Genomic DNA, 19,720 nt, shown 5'->3' with positions numbered 1-19,720 from the left:
CCATCTGTAAGCCAATTTTCTAGAAAATGTGGGAGCCTCAATATCTCATAACCCTATGGGACTCCACGGCCTGTTAAAGGGAAAGTTTTTCTTATTAGCATTTCACTTAATGAATAAATATTAATCAGAACTATAAAAGGCCTTACCTTACTGTCCCCCATTCCTTGAAGCATCCCTGGGATCAAAGTACGCACATGAAGTTTGCATTGCACACCCATAGCATTTCCCAGTGACTGACAAATGACAATAGCAGCAGCTGCTATTTTACTGTTACTGTCAACAAGACGCTGTGCAAGAACAGGAGGCAGTTCACCCAAATTATTTGTCACCAATTTATTCTCACTCACAATACTTGCCAACTTCTGCAATGCCTCCATCCGCACCTGAAGATAACAAACATAGACATTTTTCAATCTGCTATATATGTATATCACACCTAAGTATATGTTAAGTGGGTCTTTTGTCACCACATGGCACAACCTCAGAACATCTTGGCCTCCAGATAAGGAAGGTAGCTGTGAATATATTGAATTGGCAGTCGCAAACACCTGATAAGTGGTGTTCCTCCAGCTTTGAGGCTAACAACTCCTCACCGTAAAAAATAAGCTTAATATAAAATGTCACAAAGGGCCCTGGACCTGGATGGATTCTTTGGATAAACAATCAAACCTAAGGAAAACGGGCATGAGATTTGGTAGGTGGAATGTAACAGGTCTGTATACGGGAGGTTTGCCCATAACAGTTGTGAAATAATATCAAAATATAAGTTAGATTTAGTGGGAGTATAGAAGGTCAGATGCAACAGGTATGGCACAAAACTGGCAGGTGAATATACACTCTTCTATGGAAAGGGGAACAGGAACGAGTTACAGTTTTTTTTTTTACATAAGAGAATCACATCAGCAGTTCAGAGGGTAGAGTTTATTAGTAATAAGGTGTCATACATAAAGCTAAGAAGTCACTGGTGTGATATCATTGTTCTGAATGTTCCCAACAAAAGATAAAATTGATAATATGAAGGAAAGCTTCTACAATGAGCTAGAATGTGCATTTGATAAATTCACCAAACACCATATGAAAATTTTTTTAGAAAGCTTCAATGCCAAGTATGGAGAAAAGGCTTTTTAAAATTAACAATTGAGAACAGGAGTTTACACAGTTATTAAGGATAATGGAATTAAGGTAGTAAACTTTTCCATATCCAAAAAATCTGACTGTCAAAAAAAGTTCCCACACTATAATAGATTTTCATACCGAAAGTGGTGGTGAAAGGGAGAGACTAGCAGTGAGTAAACAGACAATTCACAAATTTCACATGGAGAGATTCAATCTCAGAAAATTAAATGAGGTAGAGGGTAAAGAGCAGCACAGGGTTGAAATCTGAAATAAGTTCACACTTTTTGAGAACTTAGACAATGACGTGGATATTAATAAAGCTTGGGAAACTATTACACAGAATATCAAAATTTCAGCCAAAGAGAGTCTAGTTATTATGAATTAAAGAAGCATAAACCATGGATAGACAAAGAATGTTCAAAACAATTAGATCAAATGAAACAAGCTAAATTGTAGTGGTTACAGAATTCAAGCAAAATAAATGGAGATAATCTGAACAATATAAGACACAAAGACAGCAGGCATTTCAGGAATAAAAAGAGAGAATATATAGAAGACAAAATTAACGAACTTCCAGCGGTAAGAATAAGAATATTGGAAGCGTGCATAGAAGAATAAATTAATTTCAGAGGGGTTATCAACCTGTAAGTAAGTTAGCGAAGGATGAGAATGGTGATCTGCTTGCAGATTCCCACATTTTGAATAGGTGGAAGAACTACTTCTCTCAATTATTGAATGTACATGGGATCAGTGATATCAGGCAAATGAAAATACATACAGCTGAGACATTAGTGCCTGATCCTAGTACTTTTGAGGCTGAAACACCTATTGCAAATTTGAAAAGTATAAATCACCAGGCAGTCATCAAATTCCAGCAGAACTGATTCAACCAGAGGTGAAACATTACAGTCTGAGATCCATAGATTTATTAATTCTATATGGAGTAAGAGAGAAGTGCCTGATCTGTGGAAGGGATCCACAATTTGCAAGAAGGGTGATAAAACTAACTGTAGTAATTATTGAGGAGTATCACTGCTATCAACTTAAGACCCACTGCTAGGCAAAGACCTCGAAACAAACAATGAAGAATGCCACTACAACAGAGTTACTGTGGAAAAACATGTTTCCTACTCAGTCTGGCAAAGGAGTTATAAAGAAGACAATTGGGGTGACCCAGGCAGTTGTCAGTTGAGAGGTGAGTTCTGCAAGGGAGGCTGAGAAGAGATGGCATTATAGAACAGTTGACACTTCAGTTGTGGAGTGTTAACCAGCAGGCAATGGCGTGACAACACAAGCTGAGGAATCTCAATTAAGATTTGTTACCAAGAAACAACTGTGAACACAGATTTAGAACTCTTAGAGTGCTCTAGTGATTTGTAAAGTGTGGAAATCAGAGACAGCGTTGTAAGTGCTTGTAGTTAGCAGCCTCCGTAGTCTAGGGGTAACATTCCACCTCATGACTCAAGGTACACGGGTTCAAACCCGGCAGGAGTCGTGGAATTTTTAAGGGCGGAAAAATTCAGGGAACAAGTCCTCCGGGAGGGACTTTAAGCCGTGGGTCCCGTGTCATAGATTTACAGCACGTAAAAGATCCTCATATCTCTAGGAGACCTCTGGGCAAAATTAGGCAAAAAGTTTCCAATGCCTCTGGTAGATGGGAGAAATATCAGGTACCGACAGCCGACCTCGTTGGCTGACCAGGGCTGGTAGCACGCACCAGTACCGGTAGGGTATGGGGACAGTAGAAATTAAAGGGGGACAAACAATGGACGAATAACTGGTCTAAGTGCATGGGGAAACCCACCCCCTCTAATAATAATAAGTAATAATAAGTGCTTGTAGTTCCATGTGGGGTGTAAAAGAAGTCAATAAACAAGAGTCACCAAACCAAACCCCATCTATAACCACACACATACATGTGACTTCCTGGTGTTAGAAGTGATTGGCTTTGAAACCGCACTGAATCGTGACAAGTTATACGCCCATATTACAAAAACGGAACAAATGGCTAAACTCCTGAAAGCCATGCAAGAAAAAATGGACACCACAAACTCAAAGAAATAAAATAAGACATAAATACCAACCAAGAAGAAATGAATTAGGCACAATAGATCACTATGGTCGTGGTGCAAGGGCCAAGAAGGTCCACCCCTTATACAAGATGAAATGAAAGCCAACCAGGCAAAAATGGAAGCCAATCTAAGGGAAATGGAGGCTGAAATGAGAGCCAACCAAGAATTCCTGAGAGAAGAAATGCTGGCCAAAATGGAAGCCCATCAAGAGAGGATAAAGGCCTGCTGTGTTGTGAGTGAGTGAAAAAGAACACAGCAAGCCACGAACAAACACAGGACGATACTAAGAATCTCCTTCTCAAGATAGACAGGTGGCACAAGCTCAGCCCCCTTCAAGAAAGACGATAGGAGAAGTGACACGAACCTACTTGGTTTATAAATTTTAACTTAAACAACAAAGTTTTAAAAACTTTTAATACCAGGAAAGCTGCTGTGTTTGTGAAAAAAATTGGATTTTATGTATATTGTGTATTCCAGGCATTGGTGTGTATATAATTTAGCACTCAGAACACCTATTTGTGATAGTAGTTTCCGAATAAGTATCGATGTTCCCTCTGAAGATGATCCGTATGGATTGAAACATGTAAGGGTGCTAAGTTTTCAAGTTGTAAAACTTAAATAGTCACACTGGACAGAGTTGTTCTGTCTTTGTAACTGTTAGTGTGACAGACCAGAATGAAACAAATCAAAGACTGAATTCAGGTTAATTCGTACTATCATTCAGTCCAGAACCTGCTGTCTTATCTTCTGTCTAAAAATGTAAAAATCAGAATATATGAAACTCTAATTTTGCCTGTGGCTTTGTATGAGTGTAAAACTTGGTCTTTGACATAAGGGGAGGAACACCAGCTAAGCGTTTGAGAACAGGGTGCTGAGGAGAAAATTTGGACCAAAGAGGGATGAAGTGATACGAGGTTGGAGAAAACTGCACAGTGAGGAGCTTCATAACTTGTACTCTTGATCAAGTATAATTAGAATGATCAAGTCATGGAGGATGAGATGGACAGGGCATGTAACATGCATGGGGAGCAGAGGAATCCATATAGGATTTTGGTGGGAAAGCCAGAAGGAAGGAGACCACTAGGAAGATCTAAACATATGTGGGAGTATAATTTTAAAATGGATCTTAGAGAGATAGGCTGGAGTATTACTGACTGGCTTATCTGGCTCAGGATTGGGATAAATGCAGGGCTCTTCCGAACACGGTAATGAACCTTCGGGTTCCATAAAATGTGGGAAATTCTTGAGTAGTTGCACAACTTGTGGCTTCTCAAGGGCTTCAGCTCCATGCAGGGACAAGGCAGTGAATGTCTCAAGATGCTACATAGTCAGGTATTTCCATCACATATACAGCATATCAGCAGTTGATATTACTCCACTTTGTCCTTATTGGCTTACACATTGTAAAGATATCTTTGCACTGAATTATTTGTGGAATTAAGAGAGGATTTCCATATGAAAGGCTACACCCAGACAAAATTATATCTAATTCACACTTTTAAATTTCAGAACTAAAAACTCATTAAATGCATGATCAGACGTTTGAATTACACAGTTACAGTAGCAACATTTGAACTGTGTGTGATTATGAACTTAATCTGAGGGCTGAAGCTCTCAAAGGGGTGAACATTACAATACAGTCACTGCCTACCCCATCCAATGGTAAGTTTGCTGCATGCCAATTCCAATCCTGTGAAGCAAAACACTATCGCCACCACACACACCGGCACGTCATTTTCTCCTACAGAAGTCATTCAAATGCACAGAAACTGTTAAGTGTAGTTTGTTGAACCTTCAAAGAGTCAATATAAGTAGCAACTGTCAATCATTTTCATCTGTTCTTTTCTGCCTCTTTTTCAAGTACACAAGTTCAAAATCCAGTCTTCATGGAAATGGCTGGCCTAACAGGTACATTTCCAGTATGGGGGGAAGGCAGTGAATGTCTCCAGACTGTATTAATCTGGGATAAGATGCCATGTAATTAGGTAAATGGCTGCAACATTTCAGAGGAACATACTGCCTCCAACTTCACATCACAAAAAAATTATTCTTCTTCCCTGAAGATGGAGGCATGTTCCTCTGCAATGTTGCAACCATTACACCAAACTACACACCTTCACAATTTATAATCACCTTGATAATTTGGAAACAAAAATTAAAGTTTTCAAAATTAACTTCTTTTTTTTTTAAATTTGTATACTTTTTGTAATCACCATTCAGATAGTAAATGAAATGTTTTGGGAATACCTATGATGTCCTATAACATGGTTTTGCTTTGCAGAGATGTTATCACAGGTTCATAGCATTACATCATAATGGATCCTACCGTGCCATATTTAAGCTGACCGAGCACCTCATTTGAACACTGCAAGCTTTTTGTCCAGGTTTAGGCAAGTGACAGCCCAAGAGATCATGCCTTCAACATAACTTCTCTACTAGAATACAAAGTATACAACCATCAGAGTATCTGTCTCTAAAGCACATCTCTATGCAAGAAACATAAATCAAAAAGCATTAAAAATATAAATATGCTCACTTTCCAGTCCCTATCTGCAAGTTCTGAAAGCAGACTCTCTGTGATATGAGAACTGATATCAACATGAGGCATCAGGTCATGAATGTTTAATGTTTCTTTTACTGTCTGTTCGACATCCTCCCCTTCATCTTCCTCCACATCTTCCTTGTCATCTTTTTTCTTCTGTCCTCGGATTGGAACTGGAGGAGATTCTCCAACATGCTGTAAGCAAATATTTCTTTTTATTTCTTCTTGATTGATTTTGATATGTTTCAACAGTGCAGATTATATAGTATCAAATGATAGGATGACAAGTGATTAATGAATCAGGCATCCACATTGTTTCCACTGGAAACAATGTAGAGGGAAGTGGTCACAGTCTATGTTAGGACATACATTCTCTGGGCTAAGATACAAATCCATGACTTCGTGATCACATACCAGGGGTGCTGATCACTTGACCATTACATTCATGGCAAGAAAATAGAAACTCCTGTTGGTGACACACTCATCTTTATTATCACCAATACTAGCTCTAGTAGGACAACTGAAAGTGTTAACAACCTGGGAGAGGGGTGGGGGAGAGAACAAGAAAAGGGAGGAAGTAATCAAAATATTGTCACGTTTGGATTCCGGAAGCGATACTTCCATGGAAACACAATAACAAGAGCGGGCAGGCTGTTGCCTGGTAATGCGCGAAATAACTAACGTGTTTCCCCGGAGATGAAAGGACATAAATTGTTGAAGCAACGTTTCGATACCAGCTAGTGGAATGAACCCTTCAACATGGTGTGCTCTATCTGGTCCGAAACCAAGTTATATAAAATTCAGCTTTCACAAGTCAGTCAGTGCTTAGTGTGGCTCTGATTAGAGCACAAGCTAGCTCGCGTCCAACAAAGAAGACACTTCACCGAGGTCAGTGGTGCAAGTAATTATAACAGTGAAGAGGAAACGTCTGAAGGACGTTATAAGCTGATAATAACTGTTAAGTGTAGAAGTGTAAAAGTGAAGCACAATAAATATTCGCTAGACCCAAGACTGGCCTGAAGAATTATTTGTCGCACAACATACCCAACATGCAACAATATATAAAAGGAAGCAGTAAGGCTGGCCATTAAAAGAACGGAGAGTTTATAGGATGATGGGAAAGATTGAAAGGCTTTGCCCCAATACAAACCACCCTGATGAAAATGTCCACACTCACTGTTTTCCTGGTGCTCACCCNTATATGCTAATTTTATGTACATACATATAACTTTAAAATCTGACAAGACATCTACATAAGAAGCGCAACAATTGAGAAAAGTTTAATTTTTGCATCTGTCTGGAACTACATGTTCTGACTAAAAGCATATCCCTCAATAAAAACATAAAAGAGATCACAAAATATGAAATAATCTTTACCTTATCAAACTCCGCCTGAATCTGCTGCTGCACCTGCGACTTCTCATCTTCAAAAAACACTGATAGCTGTGCTCCTAAGTACAAGTATATGGTGCCTATTAAATTCATGGCAGCATTACGTATTGCAGGATTGGTAGCACTCACTGCTTTCTTCACATTGTCCATTATGGGCTTTGGTTGGACACTGAGAAGAAGAAATTGTAGTTTAACTTAAGATTGTGTACTGCTTTAAACAAAATATAAAGAGTACTAAAAATTAAACTTAAAGCAAGCTACAGTCTATATTGCAGTTTCTCAACCAGTGGTGTCCAGTCTGCNGCTGCCTTTATATCTGCGACGACATACGGTGTCTTTTGTCGTTTAAAGGTTAATTTACACTGGTTCACAAATTCTAGTTCGCATCATGTACATTTAATCACAGCAATACTTGTTCTTTCTTTCATTTTTCATTTTGTTTTAGCAATTCAATGCCTTGTGTCTCCTTCTATCGCAGGTCTCGCTAGACACATTATTAGCAATTATCAGTCTTTCTGTTACCTGCTAGACACAAGCAAGTCTCAAATTCTTACAGCTAAATCGGGGGGGAGATCTTATTTCAATTAAAACAACATTTTCCAGTCTCAGGCATCAAGAATTTTCGGATAACTACTTCTACAATACTCAGCCAGCTGGACTGTGTTCATTCATCAACACAATAATGTGACAAATGATTGCTAAAGATTAAATAACTAACATTCAACACAGCTCCACCACTCAGTAACATACTTCTACAGGTCTACAAGCAAACCGCATCAATCATAAGATGCTATGATACCACACCTCTGAAATCCAAACTCCCTGATGGCAGTGGAGAGCCAAACAAGTGCTTCTTGCTGCACTTTTGGACTCTTCTGAATGAAAGCAAAATTTATAACCTCTGTAGCTACCAATTCCAATTTAGTAGCTTCAGCAAGAGATGTTAGAGTTTCAGCTGCAAGTGTTCCATTCTTAACATCACCAAGCTTGTCTGCAATGTCAGTTATACAGTAGCCCAACACTACACTGGAAAATGAAAAAGTTTGGTCATTATGAAATCTGTGAACTCAGTCACACTCATTACTTGTGACTGTCAACACATTAAACAAATCAAAGAACAACTTATAAACTAAACCTCAACATGATCAAAACCTTTTGTCTTCTCGTCTGTTGTCCAAAAACATAAAAATTAGAATATACAAAACTATAATTTTGCCTGTGGTTCTGTATGGGTGTGAAACTTGGTCTCTGACATTAAGGGAGGAACACAGACTCAGGGTGTTTGAGAATATTTGGACCAAAGAGAGATGAAGTGAGAGGAGGTTGGAGAAAACTGCATAATGAGGAGCTTCATAACTTGTACTCTTCTCCAAGTATAATTAGAATGATTAAGTCGAGGAGGATGAGGTGGGCAGGTCATGTAGCACGAATGGGGGAGACGAGAAATGCATATAGGATATTGGTGGGAAAGCCAGANATGAACCTTCGGGTTCCATAAAATGCTGGGAAATTCTTGAGTAGCTGCAGAATTGGTGGCTTCTCAAGAAGAGCTTAGCTCCATGAGTGAGTAAGTAAGTAAGTAAGTAAGTACGTAAGTAAGTAACGTTGTTTGTCAGCAGTCTTCCAGAAATATGAAAACAAGTCTTCTGTTATCAACAGTACACTGCCTTCATTATTTTAAACCTGCAGCTTACATGCCACACTGATCTCAAAAGGTTCATGTTTCAAATTACACATCCTCCTTCATAACATGAATCTCTGATTTTCATTGAGTGTGTGACAACTGACAGTGTGGAATACAGTCCTTCTTGGGCAACCAATCACTGCTCACTTAATGAAGGAATTCCCTGCGTTTACGGAAACCAAATGTTCATTTGCACGACCACAAGAACCTGCCACTTGATCCCATTTTCAGTCAGATGAATCCAGTCCATACCCTAACACAGTACATCTTTAAGATATATTTCAATACTACCCTCCAACTTATATCAAGGCCTCCCAATTGGTTTCCTCTCTTCAGGATTCCCGTCACATTCATATGTTTCTTATTACATCATCACACATAACAAAGACCACACCTTGTAAATCGAGCATTTTCTGCCAAGAGCTTCACAGCTTCAAGCCTAGCTTTTAAAACCTGGAAGTTGGTATCCTTCAGTCCAGGCTTCTTATTCAACATTCGGATTACAACTTGAGTTGGGATTTCAGTTTCCATTTCAACCACAGACTGAAACAGTAAATGAATCATATATCATAATACTAACTAAAAAATATAATATATATATCCCTAATGTTGGCAGTACTGGAGCAGAAAAAAATATTAATTTATTTATTTGTCATTTATCTAATGATGGTGAGACTAATTTGGATGACAGTTACAATGAATTGGAATGGCATGGGAAGAATGGTAATGACCTCATTTAAGGTATTACTTGCCTAAAAGGGCTGTGGAAAACGATGATATATCTCAGCCAAGATAAGTGTCCTGGCCCAGATGTGCAACAGTCTCCTCCTGCATTTAAGCTGGATGTGCCACCACCACTTATTTGGTCAAGGCCACTAGTGGAATTATATTTCAACATGCCTGAACATTCACATTCAGTGAATTTGATTTGTTTCATTCTGGTTCGTCATACTAATATTATGAAAAAGTTAATTAGTTCCATTCAGTGTGACTGGTTATGATTTTCTTATTTTAATTATTCATGCCCTTACATGTTTCTGTCTTCAGAGGGACACCTTTTATATCAATACAGTTAGAAGCCACTATTACAGTACATGTTCTAAAAGTTAAAATATATACATACAATATAAACAATATACAATTGGCTGTAAAATCAAGGTACAGGGAACACATAAGAAACATAAGACTAAACAAAGACGAATCGGCATTTGCCCAACATATACTAAACAAACGCCACCAGTACGGACCGATGACAGTAATCATGGAAATGGTTGAGAATGCCAAAAAAGGGAGCATCATGAATGTAAAAGAAAATTTCCATATATATCGCTTTAATAAGCCCAACAAATTGATAGAACAAAAACACACAAAGGAAAGTGACAACCAGTATAATACAGGGTTTGTCCGGAAAGTAATGCAATTAAGTTTGTAAAAAAAAAAATATTCATGATATCGTTACAGACATTTAAAATTCTTCAAAGTACTCCCCTTGGGCATCCACACACTTTTGCCAGAGACTTTTCTATGCACGGTATACATCCTGGAAGGCGTCGACGGGGACCTCGTTTAGAGCCTTTGTCATGGCAGTCTTGATCCTCGGAAACAAAAAGAAGTCTGCCGGAGCCAGGTCAGGATTGTAGGACAGCTGGGGCAACGTTGCCATGCTGTGCTTGGCCAGAAGCTCCTGGACGCGCAGAGTGGTGTGGCTGAGAGCGTTGTTGTGGTGCAGCTGCCAGGTAGTGGTGATCTCCTTTCGAGTGCGGGCGACCCTGTTTCTTAATTTGTCAAGCACTTCCACATAGTAGGTAGCATTGACTGTCTGCCCTTGGGGTACAAATTCTTTGTGGACCACACCCTTGGCGTCGAAGAAGACTATGAGCATGGTTTTCACTTTCGATTTGCTCATTCTTGCCTACTTGGGACGAGGGGACTCCAAGGTGTGCCATTCGGAACTTTGGCGCTTTGTCTCCGGGTTGTACTCGAAGGCCCATGTTTCGTCGCCGGTAATGACACTGTCCAAAAAATCTTGTTTGTTTTGCAAACATTCCAAAAGTTCACTTGTGATCGTCACTCGGTTGTTCTTGTGGTCGTCATTCAACAATTTGGGGACCAACTTGGCACACACTTTCCACATGTGAAAATTGTTGGTAACGATGTCGTGCACAGCAGTTTTCGGAATACTGAGAGTCTCTGCTATCATCTGGACACTCATTCGACGATCGGTATTTAAAAGATCACGAACATGAGACACATTTTTGTCACTTTTGCTGCTTGACTGCCGTCCAGAGCTGGGGTCATCTTCCACCTCTTCCTGGCCATTTTTAAACAACTTCAACCACCTGGAGACTTGAGAATAGGGGAGAGCAGAGTCGCCGTAGGCTTCCTGAATCATTTGGTGGGTGTCAGCAAGGCTTTTGTTCAGTTTAGCACAAAACTTGATTGCGTAACGTTGTTCAATAGTTTTCTCCATTGCACGTCATGACACAGGCACTAACAGGAGGTTCACGGAAACAGCGATCCTGACGCTCCCAGAGCTTAGAGCAGACTGAGCTTGGAAGCGTTTTGAAGCTAAGAGTACCCCCCCCCTCTTTCCCAACCGGTCCGAACGCGCTGCGAAAAGGAGGGGCGGCGGGAAAAAACAAATTGCATTACTTTCCTGACAAACCCTGTATGTTAGACCTCATAATACAACATCAGTACATGCCCACACTAACGTTAGAGACACAAGAAGTATAAATATGTGGTACAACACAACCTAGAACAGTAAAAGCAACCCAGAGGGCCACAAATACATACAGGACAACATTAAAGGTAGGATGAAATAACAAGTTTTCACAAAACATAACAGGATTAATGAAATAATACAATATACCCATAATATTGTAATGTGTTTTGCTACTGATGAAGCCGTTTGGATTGTTAATTGGTATATTTAACAACCTGCCAATCGCAACTACAAATACTTATAACACGGTTGCGGGTTTACCAAGTTTATAAACCCTACACAATAATCTATCCACTCTGTCTTTAGTAGTCTTCACATATTTATAACGTGGGAGCTATACAAGTCTCTCTTAATTACACACTCCCAACATAACTGTACTACAGCACACAAAGAGTCTTTAAGTCACACAATAAGTCTTCACTGGCTTACTTCTCAGTTATCGCGCACTATCACAGATTATCACATCAAATCTTCTAACCAAGTTTTCAGGTCTTCTTCCCGCGACTGCTGCTATATTTCAACTGACTCCTTAGGCAGTGTAGTTCTCTTACAAACCCTCAGCCAGGCAACGGGAAAACGCCACGCTTCCTTGTTGCCCAGTCACTGTGTTTACAGGTGTTGCTGGCAACGCTATCAAGAGTTGTTTATTGCTGCATAGCAAGCGCGGCAATGGTTGCAAAACACAGTTGCTCTTCCGTTATATCATCGTGGGGGAGGAGGTGTTTACAAAGTGTTGTGTACAGATGGAAGGAGTGGGCATATGTGACGTCACTTGTGAGACCGCACAGTTCACATGACCCCTACTTCCCGTTGCGCCATCCACGTCACAATATATTTGCAGAACCCTCTTCTCGAAAACAACAAGGTGGCACATTTTCGGCCCCGTCAAAAAATAATAAGAGGAACGACATGAACCAGCTTGGTTTACGAATTCCAATAGAATCTTAACAAACTAACCATAAATATTTTAAAGTATTGGAACAGCTGCTGTAGTTGTAAAGACTTTCGATTTTACAGCCAATTGTATACTGTTTATACTGTATGTATATATTTTAACTTTTAGAACATGTACTGTAATAGTGGCTTCTAACTGTATTGATGTAAATGTTGGCTCTCTGAAGATGGTTTCTGAAGACTGAAACATGTAAGGGCATGAATAATTGAAATAAGAAAATCATAACCAGTCACATTGAACGGAACTAATTAAATTTTTCATTCACATTCAGCTTTATATGGAGACAGCATAAACTGCAACTTTAAGGACTACTCCTTATTGCGATACTAACAGTCAGGAGTTGGTGAAGGAATTTCCCACCCCTTTTATGGAACCCAAAGGTGGATATCTTCTACACAGCATCGCAGCAATAGATCCCATCATGATCCAGTTAAGTCCAATCCACACAGTCACATTATACTTATAATCTACTTTATCATCACCCCATCTACACCAAAGAATTCCACTGTTTCTTCTGCCAGTTTTTCTACTACAACACTGTCTGAAATTCTCACCTACAAAAGCAATACCTGTGTGAACTGAGGTTCTTATTAGACATGCATGAGAACGCCTTTTTAAGTTGGAGGCAAAATATTTTTACTTGAATAATTTTTAACACTAGCCAACTTTTCACAGTGCCCTAAAGTTTACTACCATATTTACCCAAATGGGAGACGACCGCACATACAAGTTTACCCTGTACTAAGAAACACGCATATAAAAAGTATTTTTATGAATTAATTCTGTAATCTATAAACATGTGAGGGAAATAAATAATACAAAACATGCTAGATATGAAACTTAACTGTGTTGCTTACTTCTTTCAAGTCACTTGCCTTTATTCAGCATCACCAGCCTCTATTTGCTATTGTGTACCCCATACATGAAACACTAACGCAATTGTTCCTACATGTTACAGACGAACAACACAAAGGCACATGAATGTGGGTATATTTTGGAACTGTATTCACTGAAAGAAGTGTATCATTTTTCAACAGCAATTTTCAAAACACCTGATTATGACCTTATTTGTCAAAACGTGTGGTAACGTGAAAAAAAATTTTAAAATTAAAAAAAGTGAACTTCAAGACTAACACAAATATGCATGTGAGATGGTGAATAAGAAGTGAAAATAAGTGACGTGCAACAGGATGCTGCAGTACAATATCAGTAAACATCTACCAGACTACAAAGCATATCCCAGACAACATTATCTTTCAAACGCAGTACCTGTGTTAACTGCTCCACAGCAGACAAACGAGTTTTCCAGTTACTATCACTCAGTCCCAAAATTATTTCCTGAGAGAAAATAGCAGCTGCCTTTTCATCAACTTCTTCTTGACTCAGGTCTTTTTCTGAAAATTTGGCAGATTTTACTTTGGCAGCTGAAGCACCAGCAGGCTGTCTTTTCTGTTGTGTTTTCTTTGGCGGTGCAGGAGCTCCTGCTGTTGCTGGTCTCTTAACAGGTTTTGCAGAATTTCCTGCCACAACTTTGCCACTTCCAACTGCATCTCCACGTAATTTAGCTGGTGCCGTGCTGGGACAATCAGTTTTAGGAACCTTTGCTACGATAACAGCCTTATCACAGGCCTCCTTTATCTGTTATAAGGATAGAATGTATTAGGTACAACATTCTGTCTGTATAGATAAAGGAGATATATTCTTATTGAATGATTTCTGCAATTAGTTCAATTTATTTCTTGGACAGAGGAAATAATTAGGACTTACTCAATAAGGAATGAACCAAACTGAAGAAAAACAAATTTTAACTAAAAATATTAGCACTGTAGATCTCGCATAATTATTAAGCATTAGCAAACTTATCCATTCTTTGACCAGAATACAGTTGCTTTCTTTAACAAATATGATATATAGTGATCAACAATTGTTAAAGAGAATAACACTGACATGCTGTATTCATCACTAATTACTGTCTGGTCATCCTATGTATTTGGTTCCTTACTAACAATTCAAAACAAATAATTCTATATCTCTTGCATTGGGACCATGCTGAATAATCTGTTATTACACATTTTATAAAACACTATAATCATCAGCATAAGCACTCTGCACTTCAACTGTTAACAAAGAGTGTAACAATTATACATATAATATCCTCATATACATTATTTAGCAAAACAAGGTGCATGATGATGAAAAATGGATTGGGGGGGGTTTGACAATCATACAGCACTGCTGATGGTATGACAGAATGTTGAATCTTCATTTAATGCATGCATTAAATTTCATATAAGCACTTCAGACCTACTTCCTGTACTAAGAAAGATAAACGTTATCTCATGGAAATGTTTTTTCGTCACAATAATGTCACATGGTGTTTGCATGTTTAAATCCAATCTCACTTCTGTAACACCAGTTGTCGGTGTGTTGCCTAAGTAACACAACAAATCAATTCATGCAGGTCTCGGATTTAGCGAACAAGTTTATTGGCCAATCACTCTTACACACGCAAGTACAATTATGTACAACAATTATGTTGTGCAGTGATGGCCATCATATAGCACATCACAATAAATAAGTGCATAAATCAGAAGAAATGAAATACACATGCAATTAAATATTTTATACTCACAATGTTTTAAGCATATGGATCAAAAGGCATTATGGTTCACACAATTAAAAAGAAAAGGAATGATTCCAACCGCAGGGAACTCTTGTACCTGGAGGAATTACATTCCTCTGCATTGATAAATATTTACCAGGCTACATGGCATCACATTCCAAAAGATAGCAATATTCATGGAATAAGTTGCTTTAAATCATGCTTTCTCAACAGTCTATTTTGTGGACTCCTTCACATGATATTCAGTATTTTTCATTCACTGATACAAATAGGCAATATTAGAAGGCTTGTGGAAGAAAGAATAGCATTTGCCATTTCACTGCATGTTCACATTGTTAAAATAATCACACCTTAAATTCATTTGACCCTATCAGTTGTTGGATACATGGTATTTTACTGAACATTAGCCTCAGCTTCTAGCACAATTTAAAAAGAAGTTAGGTGTCAGAATGAAATGGTATAATACTACTTACTTTAGTCATCTTGAAATTATCTAGGTCTGTCAAGAAAACCATAATTTGTTTTTCACCCACAACTTTCATGGCTGTACCCAAAGCCTCTGCTGAACTATCTCGTACAGTTGGATCTGTAAAATTAAAGGATATAATTTGGATTTTCATTTCTATTCTAGGCTTAAAAGACTATACTTACTTACTTACTTACTCATGGACCTGAGCCCTTATGGAGGAGCCGCCAATTCTGCAGCTACTCAAGAATTTCCCAGCATTTTATGGAACCCGAAGGTTCATAACCACATTCACAAGAGCCCTCCACTGGTCCCTATCCTGAGCCACATCTATCCAATCCATACCATCCCATCCTATCTCTCTAAGATCCATTCTAATACTGTCCACCCACCTACGCCTTGGTCTTCCTTGTGGTCTCCTTCCTTCTGGCTTTCCCACCAATATCCTATACGCATTCATCTCCGCCATTTGTGCTACATGACCTGCCCACCTCATCCTCCTTGACTTGATCATTCTAATTATACTTGCCAAGGAATCAGTCCAGGTCCGAGGCTTTGTGTTCATTTTTGTAACATAATGATTTTTTACGGTGAGGAGTTGTTAGCCCCACGCCCAACCCCCAAGCTGGAGGGCCACCCCTTGTCAGCTGTCCGTGACTGCTTATTCAATATATTCACAGCTTCCCTCCAAAACTGGAGGGTGTCTCCTTAATCCGCAACCTGAGGACGCGTCATGCCGTGGTGACAGGGACCCACTTAACATGGTAAAAGACTATACAGCAACATTAAAAAATGCAAACAGGAAAATTTAGCAGATACGAGGTGTGTCTATTAAATCATAAGACTCCATGCACAGCCTCTCAAACTAATTTCTCAGTCCACATACAGAATGCAATGGTTGTCAATTGTGAGTCTTCCCTTAGTTGTGTGCTGAAGTACATTTCAATGTGTTTACTTATTGCAGGACTGTACAGCTTTATGTGAAGTATTTTTAATGCATGCTGGAAACATGCTAGACACAAATATTGAACATGTTAACATCAAAATTTTAAGAACACTAACAAAATCACCACTGAAAATATCAGTTGTTACATGAGATGGAAGACACCCTATTGAGTACAAATGCTTCTCACTAGTATAAATTTTTCTTTTAGAAAAAGAGAAGTAGTGGAAGTTGATGAATCATGTGATTAACTAGTAATCATGAAAACCGATGAGAAGATGAAAAAGTGAGGCCTCTTGTATATAATGATCCCCATTTGAGCACCAGAATGAGTATGAGGGGTGAGCCATAAAAACCGGTCCTTCCACCACAACCTTCAATGATTCATTGTGCTTCCCCTTTGGCTTAACCCTTTATTAATTCTATACTTTGAATGAAATGTAGGACTTTATTTATGGGGGGGGTCATAAAAGTCACTTGATTCCATGAAGAACTGACCCAGGTGGCGATATCTTTGAGCACCAGAATTGTAGCAGAGGAATTAAATATAAGCAAGATGGTAAAATAAACTATAACCAAAAATTTTAATATGAGAAAAATCTGCAACAGGAGTGTAAGGAAAAATCTGAATGAAGAATAGAAATTTTTATTGACTGTGGGGGACGTGGAATAAATAAATGAAATAAAATTCAACTTTTCTGTCCATATGCATGAAATGTAACGCCTATTTCACATGAAGCTCAAATTCAAAGTACAGTCACACCCTAAGTCACAGTTCTGACTTACAGTGCTTCGGACTTGAGGACATTTTGAATAGCCACCATTCCCCGAAGTTGCAGCACTTGTTTCAGAGTTACAGCTCTTTAGCAGCAACAAAAGTCGTAAGGCTGTTATCTATGAGGTGCAACTATTAAATAGTGGGTGTGGTGTGAAAAATCAGGTTTATTTTCAAAATCACACAAATTAATTTCTATCCCCTTCAATGTACTCCCCTGACCCCCTCCATCTATATATCGCTGCATACAAATTTTCCATTGTTCAAAGCAGTGCTGCAGGTCATCAGCTGACACCCTGTTCACCAGGTCCCCCATTTTAGGTTTCCTCTATTTTCCACATTTCAATGTCTGGACAATGAAATGTGGGGGGAGGGGGGGAGACTGGAAAATAATGGTACATCATCATACCAAACAACACAATCATTTCATAGCGGAATTAAACTGAAAGAAGAACTAAATTATAACCATAACAATGTCCATAAACTGCCATGTAATGTAACATTATGATTGCAATGGTAAACATGAAAATATAACAACACATGTGATGTCTAAACACGAATTAATATCTTAACTCAGCGCCTAGGTGTATTTTATAATTTTAACCCCTTGTAATTTATCTTATAATTTCAAACATTTGTAATTCATTATTATATTATTTATATTTTATACTATTGTATGAACATCTGTAAACATTAATTAACATAAAGTTTTTATTCTAGTTGAATGGATATAGAGGAGCAGTAGTGGCTTTAATTTAGTGAAATGCTGGAAATCTGATGCATTAGTAATAATTGTTATACTGTGACATACAGAATACAATTCAACAGTTTAAGAATAAGTTATTAGTGTATATCTGCCTGATGATGGCTTTTCATAAGCCAAAACATGTAGCAAGATACCACTGACATCAATAAACTAGTTATACACAGTTAATGTGAACAAGATTTTGAGAGCTGTTCTGTTGTGACAGATAAACAAACAATTAGTATAAGTTAACACAACAGGATGTATTCCTTGAAGATGTCTCACCTTCTCCATACCATTCAATCACTCATGGGATGTTCTCCATACACCTCACAAAGTTGACATTGAATATCAGCCAGTTTCATGTTTCTTGCATTCAAGAAACAGATTACTGAGAGCATTTCACATATGGTGAGCTTCTCAATTTTCTTGAATATTGTAAACACACAGGACAATGCATAAACACAGTTTGATTGTCTGCAAATCGTATCTGTGCCTTCTCAAAGGGCCAACAAACACTGCACACATGTGCACTATCATGATTACAGCGTTGCAGCAGCAATATTTGCAAACAGAACTTATTTTGTGGATATGCCTCATACAGGTACATAACAAGCATACATCTAACAAAGATTTACAACTTTTAAGTATTTCTCAAAATGATTAGTATTCAATGAAATATAAGGAAAAATTTCTTCTGTGTGGTGTGATACCTGCAGAATCATTGGCTCTGCAACAGTCTATTTGTATCTACAACAAATTAGTACTAGAGTCAACAAGAAGTTACATATTCTTGCTCTCCTGGCATAAATTTGAAAAAATGGAGTACCTGGTTCATTAAGTGTCTTCAGTAATGCAGTAGTATATGCCTTCAACAGTTTCTTGTTAAGCATCATGGGAGTGCACTTTGTGAAACACCTTGCAAGAAAATATGCTGTTTCTGCTTTAACTTGAGGATTCTTGTTTTCTAGAGCTGTAAGGACATCTTCCTGGATAGCTTCTATAGTTGTCTGTAAGAAAGATTTTCAGGTAATAACACAAGATTTTAAAAAAATATGACATAAAATAAAAAAATTACAAAGAGAAAGAAATCAACAAAAGCCTCACACTCAGGAACACAGCATCAATAGCTTCTCGCAATGCATGCACGACATTTTGTTTCTTCTCTCTGAATTTTTCCTGGATGCAAGGGATACAGGCACCAGCATAAGGCTGAAATCTCTTCTTCAAGCCATGTGCCAACCTTGCAAGACACTTTCCTGCCGCGGCAACAACCATCACATTTGTATCCTTCGAAATTATCTGCAAGAAAAGAAAGATTTGCCTCTTATATTATAACCATAACACTGTATACCATTGAAACTCTCAAAACAAGCCATCAAGTCACATTTTCAAAGAAAATCATGCCTTATATTACAGCAACTGCAGGAAACTCATATACACAAATAATTATGTACAGTAAGAAATGTTGTTATACTTATTGTCAGCAGGCTCATTTCTCCATTGTTAGTAAAGAAGGTGTTAACAGCATTCGCTTGCAGCCAGCTAAAGATTACAATATTAATGAAAAGAAGCATTTACACTCGCAAATACAAGTATACTGTACATCTATTACAGCACTTAATAGTAATAACATTCATAAACATACTGTAAACCTATGAAAACAGATAATATCAATGTCT

At 38.3% G+C, this 19,720-nt stretch overlaps 1 protein-coding gene across 3 annotated transcripts in view; it reads right to left on the bottom strand.

Moving 5' to 3' along the window:
* The window catches only part of LOC111863891 (protein mini spindles), a 78,438-nt gene that overhangs the window by 39,381 nt on the left and 19,337 nt on the right, over window positions 1–19,720 (bottom strand). For all 3 annotated transcript variants that reach the window (XM_023850687.2, XM_023850686.2, XM_023850685.2), the window contains exons 8-16: window positions 19,146–19,340; window positions 18,868–19,048; window positions 15,583–15,695; window positions 13,756–14,124; window positions 9,201–9,349; window positions 7,927–8,148; window positions 7,108–7,291; window positions 5,725–5,925; window positions 147–383 (exon numbers count right to left, since the gene is read on the bottom strand). In XM_023850687.2, coding sequence (XP_023706455.1) covers window positions 147–383; window positions 5,725–5,925; window positions 7,108–7,291; window positions 7,927–8,148; window positions 9,201–9,349; window positions 13,756–14,124; window positions 15,583–15,695; window positions 18,868–19,048; window positions 19,146–19,340 — 1,851 coding nt within the window. The remainder of the gene's footprint in view (window positions 1–146; window positions 384–5,724; window positions 5,926–7,107; window positions 7,292–7,926; window positions 8,149–9,200; window positions 9,350–13,755; window positions 14,125–15,582; window positions 15,696–18,867; window positions 19,049–19,145; window positions 19,341–19,720) is intronic.

The sequence above is a fragment of the Cryptotermes secundus genome, unplaced genomic scaffold, assembly GCF_002891405.2.
Source record: "Cryptotermes secundus unplaced genomic scaffold, Csec_1.0 scaffold171, whole genome shotgun sequence".
NCBI classification, from domain to species: domain Eukaryota; kingdom Metazoa; phylum Arthropoda; class Insecta; order Blattodea; family Kalotermitidae; genus Cryptotermes; species Cryptotermes secundus.
This window is presented reverse-complemented; position numbering and strand designations above follow the sequence as displayed.